This window comes from Pelmatolapia mariae, linkage group LG3_W (assembly GCF_036321145.2).
Source record: "Pelmatolapia mariae isolate MD_Pm_ZW linkage group LG3_W, Pm_UMD_F_2, whole genome shotgun sequence".
NCBI lineage: Eukaryota > Metazoa > Chordata > Actinopteri > Cichliformes > Cichlidae > Pelmatolapia > Pelmatolapia mariae.
Genome location: NC_086229.1, coordinates 39,297,816 through 39,318,311, shown reverse-complemented (window position 1 = coordinate 39,318,311; position 20,496 = coordinate 39,297,816). Strand labels below are relative to the sequence as shown.

Below are 20,496 nucleotides of genomic sequence, written 5' to 3'. Positions count from 1 at the left end.
GAGTGTTTCTGTGATCTGCAGTGGAACCAGTTTAAACTGTCACTACAATAGAAACATCACATTAAATAGAAACATTTAATGCTGTGCTCAGTAAAAGGACAGAAAGCCTCTAACAAACATTGCTACATGTTTCTAAAGCCCAAACTCCATTTCTGCTTTTATTTCATCCAAACTTCCTCACAAGGTTTCACTTCTCTGTCCTGACCTCAGTGTCTGTTAGAGAGTTACCTCTGAGATGTGATAGCTCCCTCAGGACAAAGACTCTGGTCAGAGAGTGCTTTCCAGATAATGAACATTAACAGCAGGCCAGTAGTAGCAATTGGCATACTCAGAGTATGGGAGTGTGTGCATATGTGTGGGTGTGTGTGCTTCTAAATAACTAGAAAACAGTGAGAATAACAATTATTACTTGAATAAACCAATAATGAATTACAACATAAATCATCAACTAAAAGCTCTGGCTTAAGAAAATATCACAGTGCCATTTTAAACAGTGTTGCGTTATTCATTCTGTACCTCGAGTCCATTTGTCACCCAGCTGAAAAGAAACACTCTGAAGCCAAAAACACTTGTACTTCTTTTATTTAAACCAAACCTGAGAATGAGACAAATATTAGTTTTCACAAAGTTTGCTGCTAAACTGCTTTTAGATCTTTGTTTCAGTTGTCTCTGTGATGTACTGAAATATAATTACAACCACTTCATACGTTTCAAAGGCTTTTATCGACAATTACATGACATTTATGCAAAGAGTCAGCATTTGCAGTGTTGGCCCTTCTTTTTCAGGACCTCTGCAATTCGACTGGGCATGCTCTCAATCAACTTCTGGGCCACATCCTGACTGATAGCAACCCATTCTTTCATAATCACTTCTTGGAGTTTGTCAGAATTAGTGGGTTTTTGTTTTTCCACCCTCCTCTTGAGGAATGACCACAAGTTCTCAATGGGATTAAGATCTGGGGAGTTTCCAGGTCATGGACCCAAAATTTCAACGTTTCGTTCCCAAAGCCACTTAGTTATCACTTTTGCCTTATGGCACGGTGCTCCATCGTGCTGGATGCATTGTTCTTCACCAAACTGTTGTTGGATTGTTGGAAGAAGTTGCTGTTAAACGGTGTTTTTGTACAATTCTTTATTCATGGCTGTGTTTTTGGGCAAAATTGTGAGTGAGCAAAACTTGTCACTGGAAATGGTTTGCACTGTTTATATATTTATATTATTTACTGTAGATATTGGTTAAAAAGGCTTAATGTTGTGAAAAACAGAAATCTGGAAATTAGAATTGATGTGCCTTAATTCATTGATGTTTTTACATATATTTCTTTTGAAAATACAACAATTTGTGTATTTATTTGTCTGATAGCGTTGCTTTAAAAAAATAAATCAGACATTTCAACCAGTTACTCACTATTTGAGTAGTCTTTTCACCAACTACAGTGGCTTGCAAAAGTATTCGGCCCCCTTGAACTTTTCCACATTTTGTCACATTACAGCCACAAACATGAATCAATTTTATTGGAATTCCAGGTGAAAGACCAACACAAAGTGGTGTACACGTGAGAAGTGGAATGAAAATTATAAATGATTCCAAACATTTTTTACAAATAAATAACTGCAAAGTGTGGTGTGTGTAATTATTCAGCCCCCTGAGCCAATACTTTGTAGAACCACCTTTTGCTACAATTACAGCTGCCAGTCTTTTAGGGTATGTCTCTACCAGCTTTGCACATCTACAGACTGAAATCCTTGCCCATTCTTCTTTGCAAAACAGCTCCAGCTCGGTCAGATTAGATGGACAGCGTTTGTGAACAGCAGTTTTCAGATCTTGCCAAAGATTCTCGATTGGATTTCGATCTGGACTTTGACTGGGCCATTCTAACACATGGATATGTTTTGTTTTAAACGATTCCATTGTTGCCCTGTCTTTATGTTTAGGGTCGTTGTCCTGCTGGAAGGTGAACCTCCGCCCCAGTCTCAAGTCTTTTGCAGACTCCAAGAGGTTTTCTTCCAAGATTGCCCTGTATTTGGCTCCATCCATCTTCCCATCAACTCTGACCAGCTTCCCTGTCCCTGTTCAAGAGAAGCACCCCCACAGCATGATGCTGTCACCACCATATTTGACGGTGGGGATGGTGTGTTCAGTGATGTCGAGTGTTAGTTTTCCGCCACACATAGCGTTTTGCATTTTGGCCAAAAAGTTCCATTTTGGTCTCATCTGACCAGAGCACCTTCTTCCACATGTTTGCTGTGTCCCCCACATGGCTTGTGGCAAACTGCAAACGGGACTTCTTATGGTTTTCTGTTAACAATGGCTTTCTTCTTGCCACTCTTCCATAAAGACCAACTTTGTGCAGTGCACGACTAATAGTTGTCCTATGGACAGATTCCCCCACCTGAGCTGTAGATCTCTGCAGCTCGTCCAGAGTCACCGCGGGCCTCTTGGCTGCATTTCTAATCAGCGCTCTCCTTGTTCGGCCTGTGAGTTTAGGTGGACGGCCTTGTCTTGGTAGGTTTACAGTTGTGCCATACTCCTTCCATTTCTGAATGATCGCTTGAACAGTGCTCCGTGGGATGTTCAAGGCTTGGGAAATCTTTTTATAGCCCTAGCCTTCTTTAAATTTCTCAGTAACTTTATCCCTGACCTGTCTGGTGTGTTCTTTGGACTTCATGGTGTTGTTGTTCCCAATATTCTCTTGGACAACCTCTGAGGCCGTCACAGAGCAGCTGTATTTCTACTGACATTACATTACACACAGGTGCACTCTATTTAGTCATTAGAACTCATCAGGCAATGTCTATGGGCAGCTGATTGCACTCAGACCAAAGGGGGCTGAATAATTACGCACACCACACTTTGCAGTTATTTATTTGTAAAAAATGTTTCGTATCATGTATGATTTTCGTTCCCCTTCTCAAGTGTGCACCACTTTGTATTTGTCTTTCATGTGGAATTCCAATAAAATTGATTCATGTTTGTGGCTGTAATGTGACAAAATGTGGAAAAGTTCAAGGGGGCCGAATACTTTTGCAAACCGCTATACTTTTTACTCCTTTTACTACTTGCGTAACTTTTTTGACAACTACTTTTCACTTTTACTTGAGTAATAATATTTTAAAGCAATGCTTCTCTTACTTGAGTACAATTTTTGGATACTCGACCCACCTCTGCATTTAAGTTACTCTGTCTTTTGCAGACAGCAAGATATAGACTATAGGATAGTTAACCTTAGCAGAGCTTCCCGTCACTCATTAACGTAGCTGAAACTCCCCACATGGATTTGGTCAACCAAATAGAAAAGAGTGTTGGTGCTGCTGAGCCCCCTCTTGGTCCTCCACCAGCCAAAAAAACTTGATCCAGTTCTCTGTGGATGCATTTTACATTCAGTGCTGCAGATGATACCAAACTGACATGTAACTTGTGCAAAAGTCAAATCAGCAGAGGCAGAGATATCAAACATCTTTCAACATCTGTTATGCATGATCACATGCACTAATCCCCCCACCAGCACCAATTCATCATCAAAGCCATGTTCTTCCCCTGAAAGTCAGTTTCACTGTCTGAATAGAAGATCCTCCATGTGTGTCTCACTCTGTGAGGATTACAGGCTGTTTCCTACTTGGAGAGATGAAGCTGTTGGTGGAGCAGGTTACATCTGAGGTGGTTGCCCTGTAGTATAAATGCTGTCAGCATCACTTTCTATCTCTTCTTGGGGTTTGATTTGTTACATGTTAGATTAGTGAGACTGTTTATGAGTTTAAAAGTCATGTTCCTTTTTCACAGGATCTTTCTGTAAAGTAATTAGATCAAAATTCAGCAGTTAAATTAATACATTTAACTGCACCAATACATTTATCAGATTGAGCTGTTTGCCTGGACACTGATGACATCATGAGCCGTGAGCTCTGTGATTGGCTATGTGTGTGTTCAAGCTCAGTAGCTACTGCACTTTCGGCCAGTCAGAGACTACACACACACACACACACACACACACACACACACACACACACACACACACACACACACACACACACACACAGTCTAACTGTCAGAAAACTGCTAATGAAGATGAAGGAGCTGCTCCTCTTCTTCTCCTTTGCCCTCTGTGTCTCTGCTGACGGTGGGTTTCTCTCTGTAAACTGTCAGCAGGTTATTGATCACATTATTGATCAGTGTTTGATGTGTTTCAGTTCTTCATGAGAACATTCGTATCAACGGCTGTTCAGACTTTGATGGAGAGGTTATGTTTGGACTGGATGGTGAAGAGCTTGGCTACGCAGACTTCAACAAACAGAAGGAAATCTACCCTCAGCCTCCTTTTATTGATCCTATCATTTGCCCAGGATGTTATGACGGTGCTGTGGCTTTTCAACATATTTGCAGAAGCAACCTGAAGAAGAGACGTGATGCAATGAAGGACATCCCATTAGAATATGGTAAACACAACATTTAACCTTTGTTTTCTGTGCTACTAAGTTGATACAGAAAGTAACACAGTTCAAATCTTGTTCTGTAGCATCTATAATTCTGCTGTCAGAGCAAAACAAAACAGGAGGCCCAGGAGTCCAAAACAAAATGTCCATACAATGGAGCTCGTAAATCTGTTCAAAACGCAGTTTAGGGACCACGAGCAGAAACGATGCAGTTTGGGGGGGGGGGGGGGGGGGGGGCATAATAAAGCAGGTGTGGACAAGGAAAGGCAGGCCGCGTCAGACGTGGATGAGGACGAGCAGGCCGTGCCGGATGTTGGCGAAGATGAATAGAAGAATTATGGATTTGATCAACTGGTCCCTTGCATCCCATGCAATTGACACTCTCTTCTCGACAAGGAGCCTGGGTTCGGGTTAGCCCGAGTGTCCTGGAGGGACGTTCCCTGCCGTATACATGATAGATGGGTGGCAGAAGTGACGTGTCCTGTGCCTGGCAGGACTGTCTATTGAGGACATAGAATACATCTACCTATTAGGTAAATCGACTCATTCTTATATAGCGCTTTTCTACTCTCCTGGAGTACTCAAAGCACTGTATACAACATGCCTCACCCATTCACACAAGCACTTCTAAATTCAAATGCAACTAATAGACATTCACACTCCGACGAATGCATCATTAGTATCTTGCCCAAGGATATTTGGCATGCAGACTGGGGCAGCCAGGAATCAAACCGCCAACCACCATCAAACCACCAACCTTCCAATCAGTAGCTGATCTGCTCTACCACTTGAGCCACAGCCACCCCAACCATGACACAGGGCTCTTGCTGATCTGAGCTGGCTTGGCCCTGACTTATCGGAAATTTAAGAAAGCAGTTACAGCTATTCAGCAGTTACAGCCAGCCACAAGGCTGGCCGCTATGATCGAAAATCTGGGAAGAACTGTAAGTACTCAGACTGTTCTATTGGAATGCAATATGGGAAAGATCTTGGAAAAGCTCACGGCTCTTCAACGCAAAATTAATACACCTGGTGACCAGTGTGGGACATTAAGAACAATTGTAAAATTCAGATGCAGTCGTAGACTTGGTGGAAAGAGAATGACTTAATCTGCTAATGCTGCGCAGATGGAAATAGGCAGAATTGAGAACTGAGATTATTGATGTGAGATTTATAGGAAAGTGAACTGTCTAAGATGACAACAAGGCTCTTAACCTGAGGAGAGAAGGGAAAACTGTGAACTTGTCGATAGTGAGTGAGAAATGGTTCGCCTTCAAAAGGTTGGATTTGGTGCCAGTAAGTAGGAATTCACTTTTATCCTCATTGAGCTTTAGAAAATTTGAGCTAAACCATTATTTTAATTCAGATAGACATTCTATAAGGGGAGAAGGTGGGAGGTAGGAATCAGGTCTGCAGGAGAGAGATAAAGTGGCTTGCAAAAGTATTCAGCCCCCTTGAACTTTTCCACATTTTGTCACATTATAGCCACAAACATGAATCAATTTTATTGGAATTCCACGTGAAAGACCAATACAAAGTGGCGTACATGTGAGAACTGGAACGAAAATCATACATGATTCCAAACATTTTTTACAAATAAATAACTGCAAAGTGGAGTAAACAGTAGCTATGATGGTGGGAATGGGTCCAGTCAGCTCACATGCAATGCACTCTAGAGATCTAAAGGTATCAACATTAACTGTCAGGACTTTCAAGCGCTGGCAAAAAATGATCACGAGACCACCCCCACGATCTGACCACCGAGGTTTAGAGAATGAAAAAAACAATGGAGGAGTAGATTCATTTAGCTGAGAAAAGTCATCAGGTTGTTGCCAGGTTTCAGTTAAACAGAGAAAGTCAGATAGGAGGTCTTGGATGAGAGGTCTGATTTAATTCCATTGGAGTTGAGGAAAATCCTTTGAGACCCATGTTGGATGTATCTCAGACGAGGCTGGAAAGTGATGGTAGTGGTAGTGGAGCTCCGCCGCTGACGCGAGTGACAGCTGGCCACAAAGGTGCAGGAGCTCAGCGGCCGTATAGCAGACCAGTCAAGCCATAGGATGGTAGGCGAGCATCAGGAGAATCCACAACAAATGCCGACCAGCTCAAGAACATCTTGGCCCACATCTTAGACGATGTGGAGGAAAAAGAGCAGAGCCGGCTGGAGTGACGAACGGGTAGGCTAAAATAGCTCAAACAGTTAAACTAGTGCAGCTCAGCTGAAGTAGCAGATGTTGAGAACAAATGTTGCAAACCAATCCCTGGCATAGATTGATCAGGTCCTGAGTGAGAATGTCCCCATTCATTCAAATCTGAATCCAAATAATCCAAATAATTGAAAATGTACTGGTGAGTAGTGGCAGCCAGACGTGCCAGCGTTTACTCAAGCCGGAGGTTCTGTAAATGTTGATGATGCATACAATCAAGAAAAATCATTAAATTATCAAATATAATTTAATGATTGGTTGCAATATGTTTTTTGTTGTGGCTGTTTGTTTGTGTTCCTCCAAAGGTCATTCCTTAGCTAAAGTAGATCTTAAATCAACTAACAACAGTACTAAACCCTCCCACAGAACTGAAAGAAGCAGAATATTATTTAAATATATGCCTAGAAGTACAAATGCTACAAATGAACTTTTATTTGATCTGTAAAATACATCAAATCTTTATGTGCTTTTATTCAGATGCTCCTTCAGGTGTGACAATCTACACCAGAGATGAGGTGGAGTTTGGAATCCAGAACACTCTGATCTGTCATGTGACTGGTTTCTATCCCGCTCCTGTCAATGTCTCCTGGACCAAGAATGAGCAGAAGCTCACTGAAGGATCCAGCATCAACGTTCCCTATCCCAACAAAGATGGGATATTCACCCAGATCTCCAGACTGCAGTTCACCCCACAGCTGGGAGACATCTACAGCTGCACAGTGCAACATTTGGCTCTGGCTGAACCAGAAACTAGAATCTATGGTGAGAAAATAAAAACTATTTAAATCAAGAACATTGACTGAAATACAAAGTCAACTGTCTCCAGAGGTGAAGAAGACCGAGCCCTGACTCAGTTAGGATATGCTGGACAGTGAAGGGTGGGTGTCCGTTGATGAGCTGGACGATCGAGCGGCCGCGGGAACAAAACGATGGTCGGGCGGCTCTGCCTAGATCCAGTTCTGTCTGGAGAGCCGGGTTGATGGCGTCCTCCACCACAAGTGACAGCTCTAACCTTGCAGCTGGCTGGAAGTATGGGAGGGGATTCTAATGGTTCCATTTCGGAGTCAAACTGCCGAGAGAGGGCATCCGGTTTTACATTTGTGGAGCCTGGGCGATAGGAAATAGAAAAGTTAAAACGTGCGAAAAACAGTGACCATCGAGCCTGGAGTGCATTTAGTCTCTTAGCATTGCATAGGTATGTTAATTTCTTATGGTCTGTCCGCTCTAGGAATGGTTCCTCAGCGCCCTGAAAGTGTTCCCGCCACTTCTCCAATGCCAACTTAATGGCCAGCAGTTCTCGGTACCCTACATCATAATTCTTTTCTGCCGGCGAAAGCTGCCGTGAGAAAAAGGCGCAAGCTTAGAAGAGGGACAGGTATGCTGCAACAGTACTGCCCTTACCCCCACATCAGAAGCATCCACCTTAACAATAAAGGTTTTAGTTGGGTTGGGCTGAATGAGGATGGGCACTGTTGCAAAAAATGTTTTAGTCTTTTGAAAGTTCTATTCGCTTCGGTGGACAAGATGAATGGAAGTTTAGTGAAAGAGAGGCGTTTAAGTGGAGCTGATACGTGACTGTAGTTCCTTATGAATTTGCTGTTGTGTTGGCGAATCCCAAAAACCTCTGAAGTAGTTGGCAAGTGGAGGGTAGTCTGTGACCGCTTTCATCTTAGCCTGATCCGTCTTCTGAAACAAAACAAAAACAGGAGCATCAAAAGTCCAAAGGAACAGGAGTTCGGGCAAACAGAGTCCAGTGTCTTGCCCAAGGCCACAACGATCGAGACTGTCCAAGCTGGGACTCGAACCGGCAACCTTCAGATTACAAGGCAAACTCCCAACTCTTAAGCCACGATCACCCATATGGACTGTTTTCCAGGCCTCAGGTCCTTTGACAGACTTTTGGTTCTGGACTCTGTTTGCCCGAACTCCTGTTCCTTTTGACTTTTTGGACTTTTGGTGCTCCTGTTTTTGTTTTGTTTCTGAAGACGGATCAGGCTAAGATGAAAGCAGTCACAGACTACCCTCCACTTGCAAACTACTTCAGAGGTTTTTGGGATTCGCCAATTTCTACAGCAAATTCATAAGGAACTACAGTCACGTATCAGCTCCACTTAAACGCCTCACTTTCACTAAACTTCCATTCATCTGGTCCACCGAAGCGGATAGCGCTTTCAAAAGACTAAAACATTTTTTGCAACAGTGCCCATCCTCATTCAGCCCAACCCAACTAAAACCTTTATTGTTGAGGTGGATGCTTCTGATGTGGGGGTGGGGGCAGTACTGTTGCAGCATACCGGTCCCTCTTCTAAGCTTGCTGGACCAGGCGAGGACATGGCAGCTGCCGGACAAGGCGAGGACGTGGCAGCTGCGGAGCCAGACAGTAGCGTGGCAGCTGCGAATGTTGACGCTGCAGGCAGTGGTGTGAAAGCCGCACGCGACGGAGCTGGTGGTGGCATCGCGGGCAGCGGAATTGTAGCAGTTGACAGAGCAGGTGGCAGAGAGGAAACCTTAGGTGATGGAGCAATTAGTGGCACTGCAGGCGACGGTGATGGCTGGATGGTTGGACGGGCTCCTCAGGCAGAACCAGCAGGTGCGCGGGCCTCTGGTAGGGTTGATGCTGACTGGAGCTGAGCAGCACATAGGTTTGGTTCAGGCACCGGCAGCAGGGTGCAGTCCTCTGCTGGCTGAAAGAACTCACAGAAACTTCCAACAGAGGGCGGAGGTGGCTGGGTTAACTCTCCCAGGCTCTCAGCGGAGAATGATTACTGAGAGGGCTCAGAGTTCTCAGGTAACATGGGATTTGCTAGCTTTTTGGTTTCCAGGGGTCCAGAGTCAGCTGAGGGTTGGAGCTCAGCCTCTGAGGAGGCCCTGGAGAGAGTTGCAGTCTTTAGAAAGGCCAGCTTTTGAGGGAACGAAACAGTCTTAATGAGTCTGTCTTTTTGTCTGGCATGAGTGAATGAAGAGGGTGGCTCACCAGGGGACTGGGCTGCTAAAGGCTGAAGTAACGGTTGAGGTGAGGATGAAACTGGTGGTGGATAAGATGATTGAGCTGCAGGTAGCAGGGGCACTGGACACTGAGCTACAGGTAGCGGGGCAGAAGACTGTGGTGGAGGAGTAATAGGTGGTGGAGTGGTAGACTGAGCTAGTGGCAACTGAGCTGAAGGTTGCTGGGCAGCTAACTGAACAGAAGCCAAGGAATTCTTTGTTTCACCAACATTACCAAAACATGTCTTTGAATGAGTGTCAGTAGCCAAAAAAACCCCAAAACCCTCAGACGCATGCTGAACAGTCTCTTGAGGTGGCAGCTCAGACAACAAAACAGCGTTTTTATCCTTTGGGCTGAGGTCGATTGTCTCAGGGGTGACAGCCACAGTTTTAGCAGACTCCGAACAGGTAAACCCAGGCTCGGATGGAAAAGGACACAGTTCTTTCATTTTTATTCCCCAAAGGAGAACAACGAAAACAGTCGAGGTTACTCACGATTGTCAAGGTCATTAAGATAAGATGGGGCCTGATTATTTAAGACCTTGTATGTGAGGAGCAGGATTTTGACTTCAATTCTAGATTTAACAGGGAGCCAATGAAGGGAAGCCAAAACAGGAGAAATATGCTCTCTCTTTCTAGTCCCTGTCAGGACTCTTGCTGCAGCATTTTGGATTACCTGAAGGCTTTTCAGCGAGTTTTTAGGACATCCTGATAATAATGAATTACAGTAGTCCAGCCTGGAAGTAATAATTGCATGAACTAGTTTTTCAGCATCACTCTGAGACAGGATATTTCTAATTTTAGAGATGTTGCGCAAATGGAAGAAAGCATTTCTACATATTTATTTTAATATGTGCATTGAAGGACATGTCCTGGTCAAAAATGACTCCAAGGTTCCTCACAGCATTACTGGAGGCCAAGGTAATGCCATCCAGAGTAAGAATCTGCTTAGATACCATATTTCTAAGATTTTCAGGGCCGAGTACAATAACCTCAGTTTTATCTGAATTAAGAAGCAGAAAGTTAGCAGCCATCCAGGTCTTTATGTCTTTAAGAGATTCCTGCAGTTTATCTAATTGGTGTGTGTTATCAGGCCGCATGGATAGATAAAGTTGGGTGTCATCTGCATAGCAGTGAAAATGTATACTATGTCTTCTGATGATACTGCCTAAGGGAAGCATGTATAATGTAAACAGAATTGGTCCTAGGGATTGGGATTACAGACTTTCTGGAGATCCAAAGAAGAGGAATGATCTTCCATTGCAATGAATTGTGAACCACAGCCCATATGGAACTGAATCTTAAAGTCTGTTTGCCTGAATTGTAGTAGGACAAACTGTGCAAACCATACATCGATCGTTGGACTGAACTCACACCAATAAGCTACCCAGATCACCTAACAGGCCTGAACTCGATCATACTGACAATTTCAAAGACCCGGGCCTGACATTCTTTTCTTTCTTTTATTTTGGTATCTGTGTGCACACATACAATTTTGGTTATTATTGTTAGTTGCTTCATTATTATATGGTCAGAGTCACTGGAACAAGAGTACACAAGTTCAGGTATGGAATACTGGGAGCTAGTGGTGTGCGATACTGCATATTTTGGTATCGATCCGATACGGGCCAGTATCGCCGATACCAATACCAATACCGATACTTTTCAATAAATACGGTGGATGCCTCATTGAATTGCTAAATTGCAATTAATTTTCATGACCTTAAGTGTTTTTTGTGATTTTTTCCTTTTGTATTATTAATTACTTAAAATCCGGGACATAATTAGGAGAAATAATTAATTTATAATCAAATAAAAAATGATTATTATTGTGGCGGCCGTGGTCTGCGATGCTGCTGCAGGTGAGATGGACTCACCTTCATTGCATCTACAATCATGCCTCACCGGCTTAAAACCTGTGCCCTGCTTGTGCTGTTGTTGTTTTTGGTGTTGATGTGTACAGCTGGCAGCAGGAGGGCTGCAGCCGTTTAATGTAGGCTACTGTTACAGCAATCAGTGATCACTGTAAGGGTGGACAGCGCGCGGCTCGGGGTGAGCCGGAGGCTGGCGCGCCAGCGGGACCTGCCAAGCTGGAGATGGAGGTCGAGGTGCGCGGGGGTCCTGCCTGAGGGCGGCATGCTGTCCACTTCGGCCGTCTGCCCAGCTGCCTCTGAGCCCCGGCTCACTTCCACTCCTGCTCCGCCGCCTCTGCTTGCCATATGGGTGGCCATCAGGCCAGCTCCCGGGCTTCCACTGGAGGTGCGGGCGACCGCCAGAGTGGACACTTCCCCGTCGCTGGGCCGGGGCATGGGGCGCCGACTGTCCGGGCCGATTCTCTCGCCTGCTCGCAGGGTGGGGTGAAGCGGGCAAGGGAATATGTGGAAGCAAAGTGTGCCTGCTCTCCGCTGTCACAGGAGCGGCGAGTCCAGCGACCTGGCTGTTTCGTTTTTGCCGAAAGCACAGCGTAGCAAACAAGCAGAGCTCAAAGTAAAGAATCGATCTGACCAGGCTAGTATCGATCCGATACCGATCCCGACTTGGGATCGATACTATCGATATTTGGATTGATCCACCCACCACTACTGGGAGCTATTGATTTTGAATGTTCCTTTGCACTGCTTATTGGCCGCAGGTGGATCAGTAGCATGGAGGTGAGAGTGGTCCTGGTGAGGGGTAAGTAATCCTAAATTTCAGATGTTGAGGCAGGGAGGCAGGCAGGTGCATGGAGTGAGTGTGTGGATGAGTATAAGTCGACAGCTTAATTACCCACTGGGGAAAGCAATGAGCAGGAACACGGTGGCTCCTCCCAGAGGTGGAACTGCAGGCTCTGTGGAAAACACTGGCACTCACCCAGACCATGACATTCAGTTTGAGACATATGTATGTGTTTCTCCTGTTTGTGTACAGATGTGGAGGTGGCTGCTCAGTCTGATCCAGGTGTTGGACCTGTGGTGTTCTTTGGAGTGGGTCTGACAGTGGGTCTGCTCGGTGCGGCTGCTGGAACCTTCTTCCTCATCAAAGGAAACGAGTGAAGCTGATTGTGTGATAGTGATGATGTCATCAATGTTGGAGTATAGATAAATATGGGATTTAATCCAACTGTCAGGACATTTTGTAAGTGATTGATTCTTGATTCTTGATTGAATGATTCCTGATTCTTCAGTTAAAAGCATCATGTTCATCTGTAGAGCCAATCTGAATTTTCTCTGCTGTGTTTCATGAGATGAAAGTCTGACATCTGAAAATGACACAAGTACTGAAGATCAGAGGAACAGGTATGATGGATCCACATTGAAATTTCAGGTTCAAATCGTCATCTATGTTGAGATGCTCATCCTGTTCGCGGACTTTGCTGCTCCCTGCAGATCTTCTCATCTTCATTGAGAACATCCTTCAGCTGTTCTCTGAAACTAAAGTGATCCAGTACAACAAGTGTCCATTCTTAGCTGTTAACCATTGTGATATTGTAACACATAACAGCATAGCTGACACTTACACTTAAAACATGGTGAGGGTTCGAGTTCATGCTCAGATTTCTTTCAGAGAATGGTAGTGTTTGGGTCTGATTCAATATTTGGGCTTAACCTTTGGATATGAAACCTAAATGTAATGATGTCTCATGAATATGTCAGTTTTTTGTTTTTGTAAGTAAACGTGCCAGATGTTTGATTGACGCTGCAAACACATACGGGGAATTCTATGTGTGCAACATAAATACATAAAAACATATTAAAGTAGAAATATATATACACATATATATATATATATATATATATATATATATATATATATATATATATATATATATATATATATATATATATATACACACATATATATATACACACATATATATACACACATATATATATACACACATATATATATATATATATATATATATATATACATATATATATATATATATATATATATATACACATATATATATATATATATATATATACATATATATATTCCTGTATATATTGTGCTATTCTTAGTTAGTGTATTGTTTGTCTATGTTTGTTTGTTTATAATGGAGCACTGTAACAAAACAATAATTTCCCCTAGGGATCAATAAAGTATTCTGATTCTGATGATGATTCTGATTAATATACATGTATGTTTATCACCCCACCCACCCACCCACCGTCAGTGCAGGTTCATGTACGTACGTGCACCTGCCCCCTATATCAGGTACCTTTGCTCGTTCATGTATGGACAACCCTCTAGGCAGTAACGACTCCTTCTAGTGGGATGGTGCAGGGATAAACACACATAAAAGCAGTGAGATGTGATCTTTCACTATTTTTGAGCACTGATACCTTGCCCTGAGGAGCATAGGCCAACCTCATCATCGTTAACCATGATGAACAGCCAGGAAATCACCCAACCATCACCGTTCTAGGCACGTCTACAGGCAAAAGCAACCGTGGACCACCTCTAATTTAAGTTAGAATATTGCGGCACCTGTGGGTACGTGTATACCATTAAATATACTAATTGATCAGTCATCTGTCACGGCGGATGCGCCGGTGTGTTTTGATTTCAGGACCCAGATGCAGATGCAGAGAGAGAGGCGTGGCAGGAGACGTGACGTTAACAAAAAATGAGCTTTATTTAGCTGGTTGCAGGCAAAATATTAAACTAAGAAAACAAAGAAGACTGAACACTGTGCAACGAAAAGACTATGAAAAGCAGTGAAAAAACTACGAAGAAACCATGAACACTGAGTAACTATGAATAACAGTGAATACAAAAACCTATGACACACCATGACAGAGGGATAACAGATGACCTGACAATGACATACAGAAAACAGAGGACTTGAATACACAGGAGGTAATCAGGAGAAGTGGAGACACATGGGGAAATGGCTGACACGCTTAAACCTAATGACAGAACAGGGGAAATGAAACTAAATACAATGAACAAAGAACACCAGAATCCTACAAAATAAGACAGGAACACCCAGTACCATGACATCATCCTTAGTGTAGATTGTGGTGAGGGTGTGTTTTGGGGGGATTGTGAGCCCCAAATGTCTAATAAAAACTGGAAGCTCTTCCGCACTGTTGTGTGTGCGGATTTGGACAATGTGGGCTTCCTGGAGATTCTGTATGTTTCCCAGTTGAACATTACGTCAGGCCCTGAGCTTTGCTGGATTGAGGCTATTGTGTCAATCGCCTCTGTGATGACTTTATTTTTCTGATAATAATATCTAATCAAACTTTTTGAATAATTTAAAAAACCAAAAAACAAACTTGTATTTAAATCCTGTAATTCTGTAAACCACTAGTGCTTGTTAAAGTTCGTCATTAACAACCCCATCTCCATTGAGACTGTGTCAGCTCCCAGACAGACAAAAAACAAACTAAAAACCAGCAATAAACAACTTAAACATAAAAAATCACAAAGAAAGAACAATACAGTATCCACATCTGAACCAAAGAATAAAACGGTGAAATGTGGATTATTAAATATTAGGTCTCTCTCCTCCAAATCTCTGTTAGTACATGACTTAATAATTGATCAACAAATCGATTTACTCTGCCTTACAGAAACCTGGTTGCAGCAGGATGATTATGTTAGTTTAAATGAATCAACACCCCCGAGTCATTCTAACTACCAGAAACCTCGAAGCACAGGCCGAGGGGGCGGTGTGGCAGCAATTTTTCACACCAGCCTATTAATCAACCAAAGACCCAGACAGACTTTTAATTCATTTGAAAGCCTGATGTATAAACTTGTTATGTGACAGCTGTGTGCAGGCAGGAATAGGATCCAAAGTGCAGACAGTCAGAGACAAAAGGTGAACTTAAATACAGCTTTAATGCTAAACTCCAAAAAGTAACAAAACTCAGACCAAGGTAAACTTATACAGACAGAACACAGAGCTAGATAAGGGTAGATCACGACAATGACAAAACTGAAACACAGGGCTTAAATACATAGAGGGAGCAATCAGGAAATGGGCAACAGGAGGGAAACACAGCTGGGGCAAATCAGGCCTAACGAAACAGGGGAAGCAAAACCAGACACATTAACATCAGACATGGACCTTCAAAATAAAACGGGAATCATAAGACAGACTGAACTACAGACACAGACTGACTGGACACAGGGAGGCAGCAACTAGAGAACACAGAGACATAAACCATAAGACATAACTCTAACAAAGAAACCAAAGACTAGAAATGATAAATAATATAATAAACTCAAAACCCTGGGTCAATGACCCAGACATCCTAACAAACCTTGTCCACCCCAGCTGTAAAACTCAGAAACCAGTCTTGTTTGTTATCATCTATCGTCCACCTGGGCCTTACACAGAGTTTCTCTCTGATTTCTCAGACTTTTTATCTGATCTGCTAAAATACTAAAATATAATTATTGCGGGTGATTTTAACATCCATGTAGATGCTAAAAATGACAGCCTCAACATGGCATTTAATCTGTCATTAGACTCAGTTGGCTTCTCTCAAAATGTAAAAGAACCCACCCACCACTTTAATCACACTCTAGATCTTGTTTTAATCTTGTTGTGTAGAGTAGACTTTATCAAAGTAGATGTCTTTCTGAAAGTGCTGTAACTAAGTTTAAGAATATAATCCACCCACTGTTATCATCTTCAATGCCCTGTACCAACATAGAGCAGAGCAGCTATCTGAACGCTACTCCAACAGAGGTCGATTATCTTGTTAATAATTTTACCTCCTCACTACATACGACTCTGGATACTGTAGCTCCTGTGAAATCTAAGGTCTCAAATCAGAAGTACTTGACTCTGTGGTATAATTCTCAAACACGTAGCCTAAAGCAGATAACTCGTAAGCTGGAGAGGAAATGGCGTGTCACAAATTTAGAGGATCATCATTTAGCCTGGAGAAATAGTTTGCTGCTTTATAAGAAAGCCCTCCGCAAAGCCAGAACATCTTACTATTCGTCACTGATTGAAGAAAATAAGAACAACCCCAGGTTTCTCTTCAGCACTGTAGCCAGGCTGACAAAAAGTCAGAGCTCCATCGAGCCAGTAATGACTTCATGAACTTCTTCACAAATAAAATTTTTATCATTAGAAAAAAAATTACCAATAATCATCCCACAGATGTAATATCATCTACAGCTACTTTTAGTACCATTGATGTTAAGTTAGACTCTTTTTCTCCAATTGATATTTCTGAGTTAACTTCAATAATTAATTCCTCCAAACCATCAACATGTCTTTTAGACCCCATTCCTACAAAACTGCTCAAAGAAGTCCTGCCATTAATTAATTCTTCGATCTTAAATATGATCAACCTATCTCTAATAATCGGCTATGTACCACAGGCCTTCAAGGTGGCTGTAGTTAAACGTTTACTTAAAAAGCCATCTCTAGACCCAGCTGTCTTAGCTAATTATAGGCCAATCTCCAACCATCCTTTGATATCAAAAGTCCTTGAAAGAGTAGTTGTTACTGAAGAGTTTCAGTCAGGTTTCAGAGCTCATCACAGCACAGAAACAGCTTTAATGAAGGTTACAAATGATCTTCTTATGGCCTCTGACAGTGGACTCATCTCTGTGCTTGTCCTGCTAGACCTCAGTGCAGCGTTCGATACTGTCGACCACAATATCCTATTAGAGCGATTAGAGCATGCTGTAGGTATTACAGGTACTGTGATGCAGTGGTTTGTATCATATCTATCTAATAGACTCCAATTTGTACATGTAAATGGAGAGTCCTCTTCACCCACTAAGGTCAATTATGGTGTTCCACAGGGTTCAGTGCTAGGACCAATTCTGTTTACATTATACATGCTTCCCTTAAGCAGTATCATTAGAAGACATAGTATACATTTTCACTGCTATGCAGATGACACCCAGCTCTATCTGTCCATGAAGCCAGGTAACACACACCAACTAGTTAAACTGCAGGAATGTCTTAAAGACATAAAGACCTGGATGGCTGCTAACTTTCTGCTTCTTAATTCAGATCAAACTGAGGTGATTGTACTCGGCCCTGAAAATCATAGAAATATGGTATCTAACCATATTCAAGATCAAGATCAAGAAAGCCTTTATTTGTCACATGCAAGTTGCCCTGCAGCGAAATGGGACAACCCCCATAATGGTGGCACTGTCACTGAATAATGGTGGTGTTCTTTCTTTGGTGCGAACCTCTGCATGTCAATTTTACGGTCGTCTAATGTCCATCACTCGTCTCTTACCATTCCCGTTGGAGAGCTGTGAGCCTCTCCACGATGTTATCCATCCATACTGAGATGTTATTCACTTTGCTCATAGAGCATTAGTGTTCACGACAGCCGTGAGCCTATCCAAGATGTTGTCAGATGTTGTCAGAGTTTCAGTACTCACAGCAGCCGCAAGCTTCTCCAAGATGTCATCCATGCTGCATCTAATGAGCCCATTCTGAGAAGCCACAGCTCGCTCCATCGTTTCTGCTTTCTTTATTCTTTGATAAGCCAGGGCCAAGCCAGCGCCAATCAGCAAGAACCGTGTTATCATGGTTCAGAAAAGGTAGATGTCTTCAATGGGCTCTCCTGAACCCAGGCTTCTCGTCGAGAAGAAGGTGTTAATTGCATTCAGGGACCAGTTGATCAAATCCATAATTCCTCTTTTAGGTTTTAGAGAACATACTGTGAGACTGTGCCAAGAATAGACAGAGACATGAGAAAGCCAAGCAGGAAAGATAAGGGAAGGGAGAGGGAGAAAGTGTGACCGCTTTCGTAAAGAGCCAAATGAGAATCTTACTCTGGATGGCGTTACCTTGGGCTCCAGTAATGCTGTGAGGAACCTTCGAGTCATTTTTGACCAATGCATGTCCTTTAGTCCACATATTAAACAAATATGTAAGACTGCTTTCTTCCATTTGTGCAACATATTTCTAAAATTAGAAATATCCTGTCTCAGAGTGAAGCTGAAAAACTAGTTCATGCATTTATTACTTCCAGGCTGGACTACTGTAATTCATTATTATCAGGATGTCCTAAAAACTCTCTGAAAAGTCTTCCGGTAATCCAAAATGCTGCAGCAAGAGTCCTGACAGGGACTAGAAAAAGAGAGCAGATTTCTCCTGTTTTGGCTTCCCTTCATTGGCTTCCTGTTAAATCCAGAATTGAATTCAAAATCCTGCTCCTCACATACAAGGTCTTAAATAATCAGGCCCCATCTTATCTTAATGACCTTGTAGTACTATATCACTTTATTAGAGCACTTCGCTCTCGCACTGCAGGCCTACTTGTTGTTTCTAGGGTATTTAAAAGTAGAATGGGAGGGAGAGCCTTCAGTTTTTAGGCCCCTCTTCTGTAAAACCAGCTTCCAGTTTGGATTCAGGAGACAGACACTATCTCTACTTTCAAGATTAGGCTTCAAACTTTCCTTTTTGCAAAAGCATATAGTTAGGGCTGGACCAGGTGACCCTGAATCCTCCCTTAGTTATGCTGCAATAGACATAGGCTGCCGGGGATTCCCATGATGCATTGAGTTTTTCCTTTCCAGTCACCTTTCTCACTCAGTATGTGTTAATAGACCTCTCTGCATTGAAACATACCTGTTATTAATCTCTGTCTCTCTTCCACAGCATATCTTTATCCAGTTTTCCTTCTCTCACCCCAACCGGTCGCAGCAGATGGCCCCGCCCCTCCCTGAGCCTGGTTCTGCCGGAGGTTTCTTCCTGTTAAAAGGGAGTTTTACTGGTTATAATTGTCCAAACCTTGATCAGTCCGATATAGCTCCCTGCAAACTCGGAGGCGACAGAAGCGCATGTGCAAACAAAAGACCAGAATGACGCTGAATAAAATCAGGTGAACCACAAAGGATAAAACCCAGATTAAAAGAACACAATCTGACAGAACAAGTCCACACAAAACAAGACAAGACAGCACAAGACAAGACAGCAGCTCCGCAGAGGACGAGCGCTAAAACAGCGGCTGCTATAGACGTTTCTATGGTCCAAGTAAGGCCAACCCAGGCTGCTAAAGAGAGATTACAGCAGCAATCAAATCCCCAGGATTGAAGACGCTATACTGTGTTGCTGGTGATATGGCAATACCTCTCTCCGCGATGGGTCAAGAAACACAGAAACGGCCACACTGTAGCTGTTATGCAGCTCGATCAAACCACCAGATTAATCCTAGCATAATTCCAGCATATAATGCTGAAGCACAGGAGGAAATAACTAGAAGGAGACCGGCTTGCCCTTATACTCGCAGGCACCGCCCTACAATCACTGTACAGGTTGGTTCCCAATCAAATTAGTCACGTAACAGAGCGAGCGCAGGGGAGAGAGGTCGAGGGCGATAGAGCAAGCGAGGGAGAGAGAGAAAATGAGAGAAAGGTGGGTAGCTCATCCGGCCACATTATCATTAAGGAAGATATGTTACCAAGGTGTCAGTGGCAACTGGGACCTATCGTCAAAACTATTGAAGGGGATGATGGTTTAGTCTGTCAGGTTAAAGTTCAAGTAGGAGACCAAAGTTGGACCAAGAAACAGGACCGTGCTTTCAAGCCCCTCGTTGGGTCTGTGCTTCCACAGGCCCCGCTGGTTTAGAAACTTATTCTCGTTAACGACAAGCAAGATGAAAATCTTTTACTTGCTAGCAAGGGAAGGCTGGTTGGAACCAAGCTCTTGGAGCTCAACTGTCCTCACCTGTCTCCATCCCAACTCCTTCAAAGGGCAGCCTTCCTCGCAGCTTTTTATTTCCATGACAGTTACAGTTTACAGTTTACACAAGCACCTCCCCTCGTAACCCCCCCTATGGTTATAAAAAACAAGGCACTATGTGTGTATGTGTGTGCACGTGTAAGCACCTGTATGCATGTGTATGCATGTGCAAGAATGTGTGTGTGTACACGTTTGTGTCATAGG

At 43.0% G+C, this 20,496-nt stretch overlaps 2 protein-coding genes across 2 annotated transcripts in view; both read left to right on the top strand.

Annotated features, from left to right (window-relative positions):
- The window catches only part of LOC134624411 (NACHT, LRR and PYD domains-containing protein 3), a 189,929-nt gene that overhangs the window by 62,173 nt on the left and 107,260 nt on the right, over positions 1-20,496 (top strand). The gene's annotated exons all lie outside the window — the stretch shown is intronic.
- LOC134624415 (H-2 class II histocompatibility antigen, A-U alpha chain-like) lies at positions 4,045-12,662 on the top strand. Its single transcript, XM_063469402.1, has 4 exons — positions 4,045-4,118; positions 4,189-4,434; positions 7,116-7,400; positions 12,531-12,662. Exons 1-4 carry the CDS (start codon positions 4,061-4,063, stop codon positions 12,653-12,655), a joined length of 714 nt encoding a protein of 237 aa, XP_063325472.1. The 5' UTR covers positions 4,045-4,060; the 3' UTR covers positions 12,656-12,662.

Bases quoted from the DNA above. Each gene is read 5' to 3' on its own strand.
- LOC134624415 (XM_063469402.1), top strand. From the start codon at position 4,061: ATGAAGATGAAGGAGCTGCTCCTCTTCTTCTCCTTTGCCCTCTGTGTC. The intron at 4,119-4,188 runs GTGGGTTTCTCT...GATGTGTTTCAG, and splicing joins CCTCTGTGTCTCTGCTGACG to TTCTTCATGAGAACATTCGT. The intron at 4,435-7,115 runs GTAAACACAACA...GCTTTTATTCAG, and splicing joins GGACATCCCATTAGAATATG to ATGCTCCTTCAGGTGTGACA.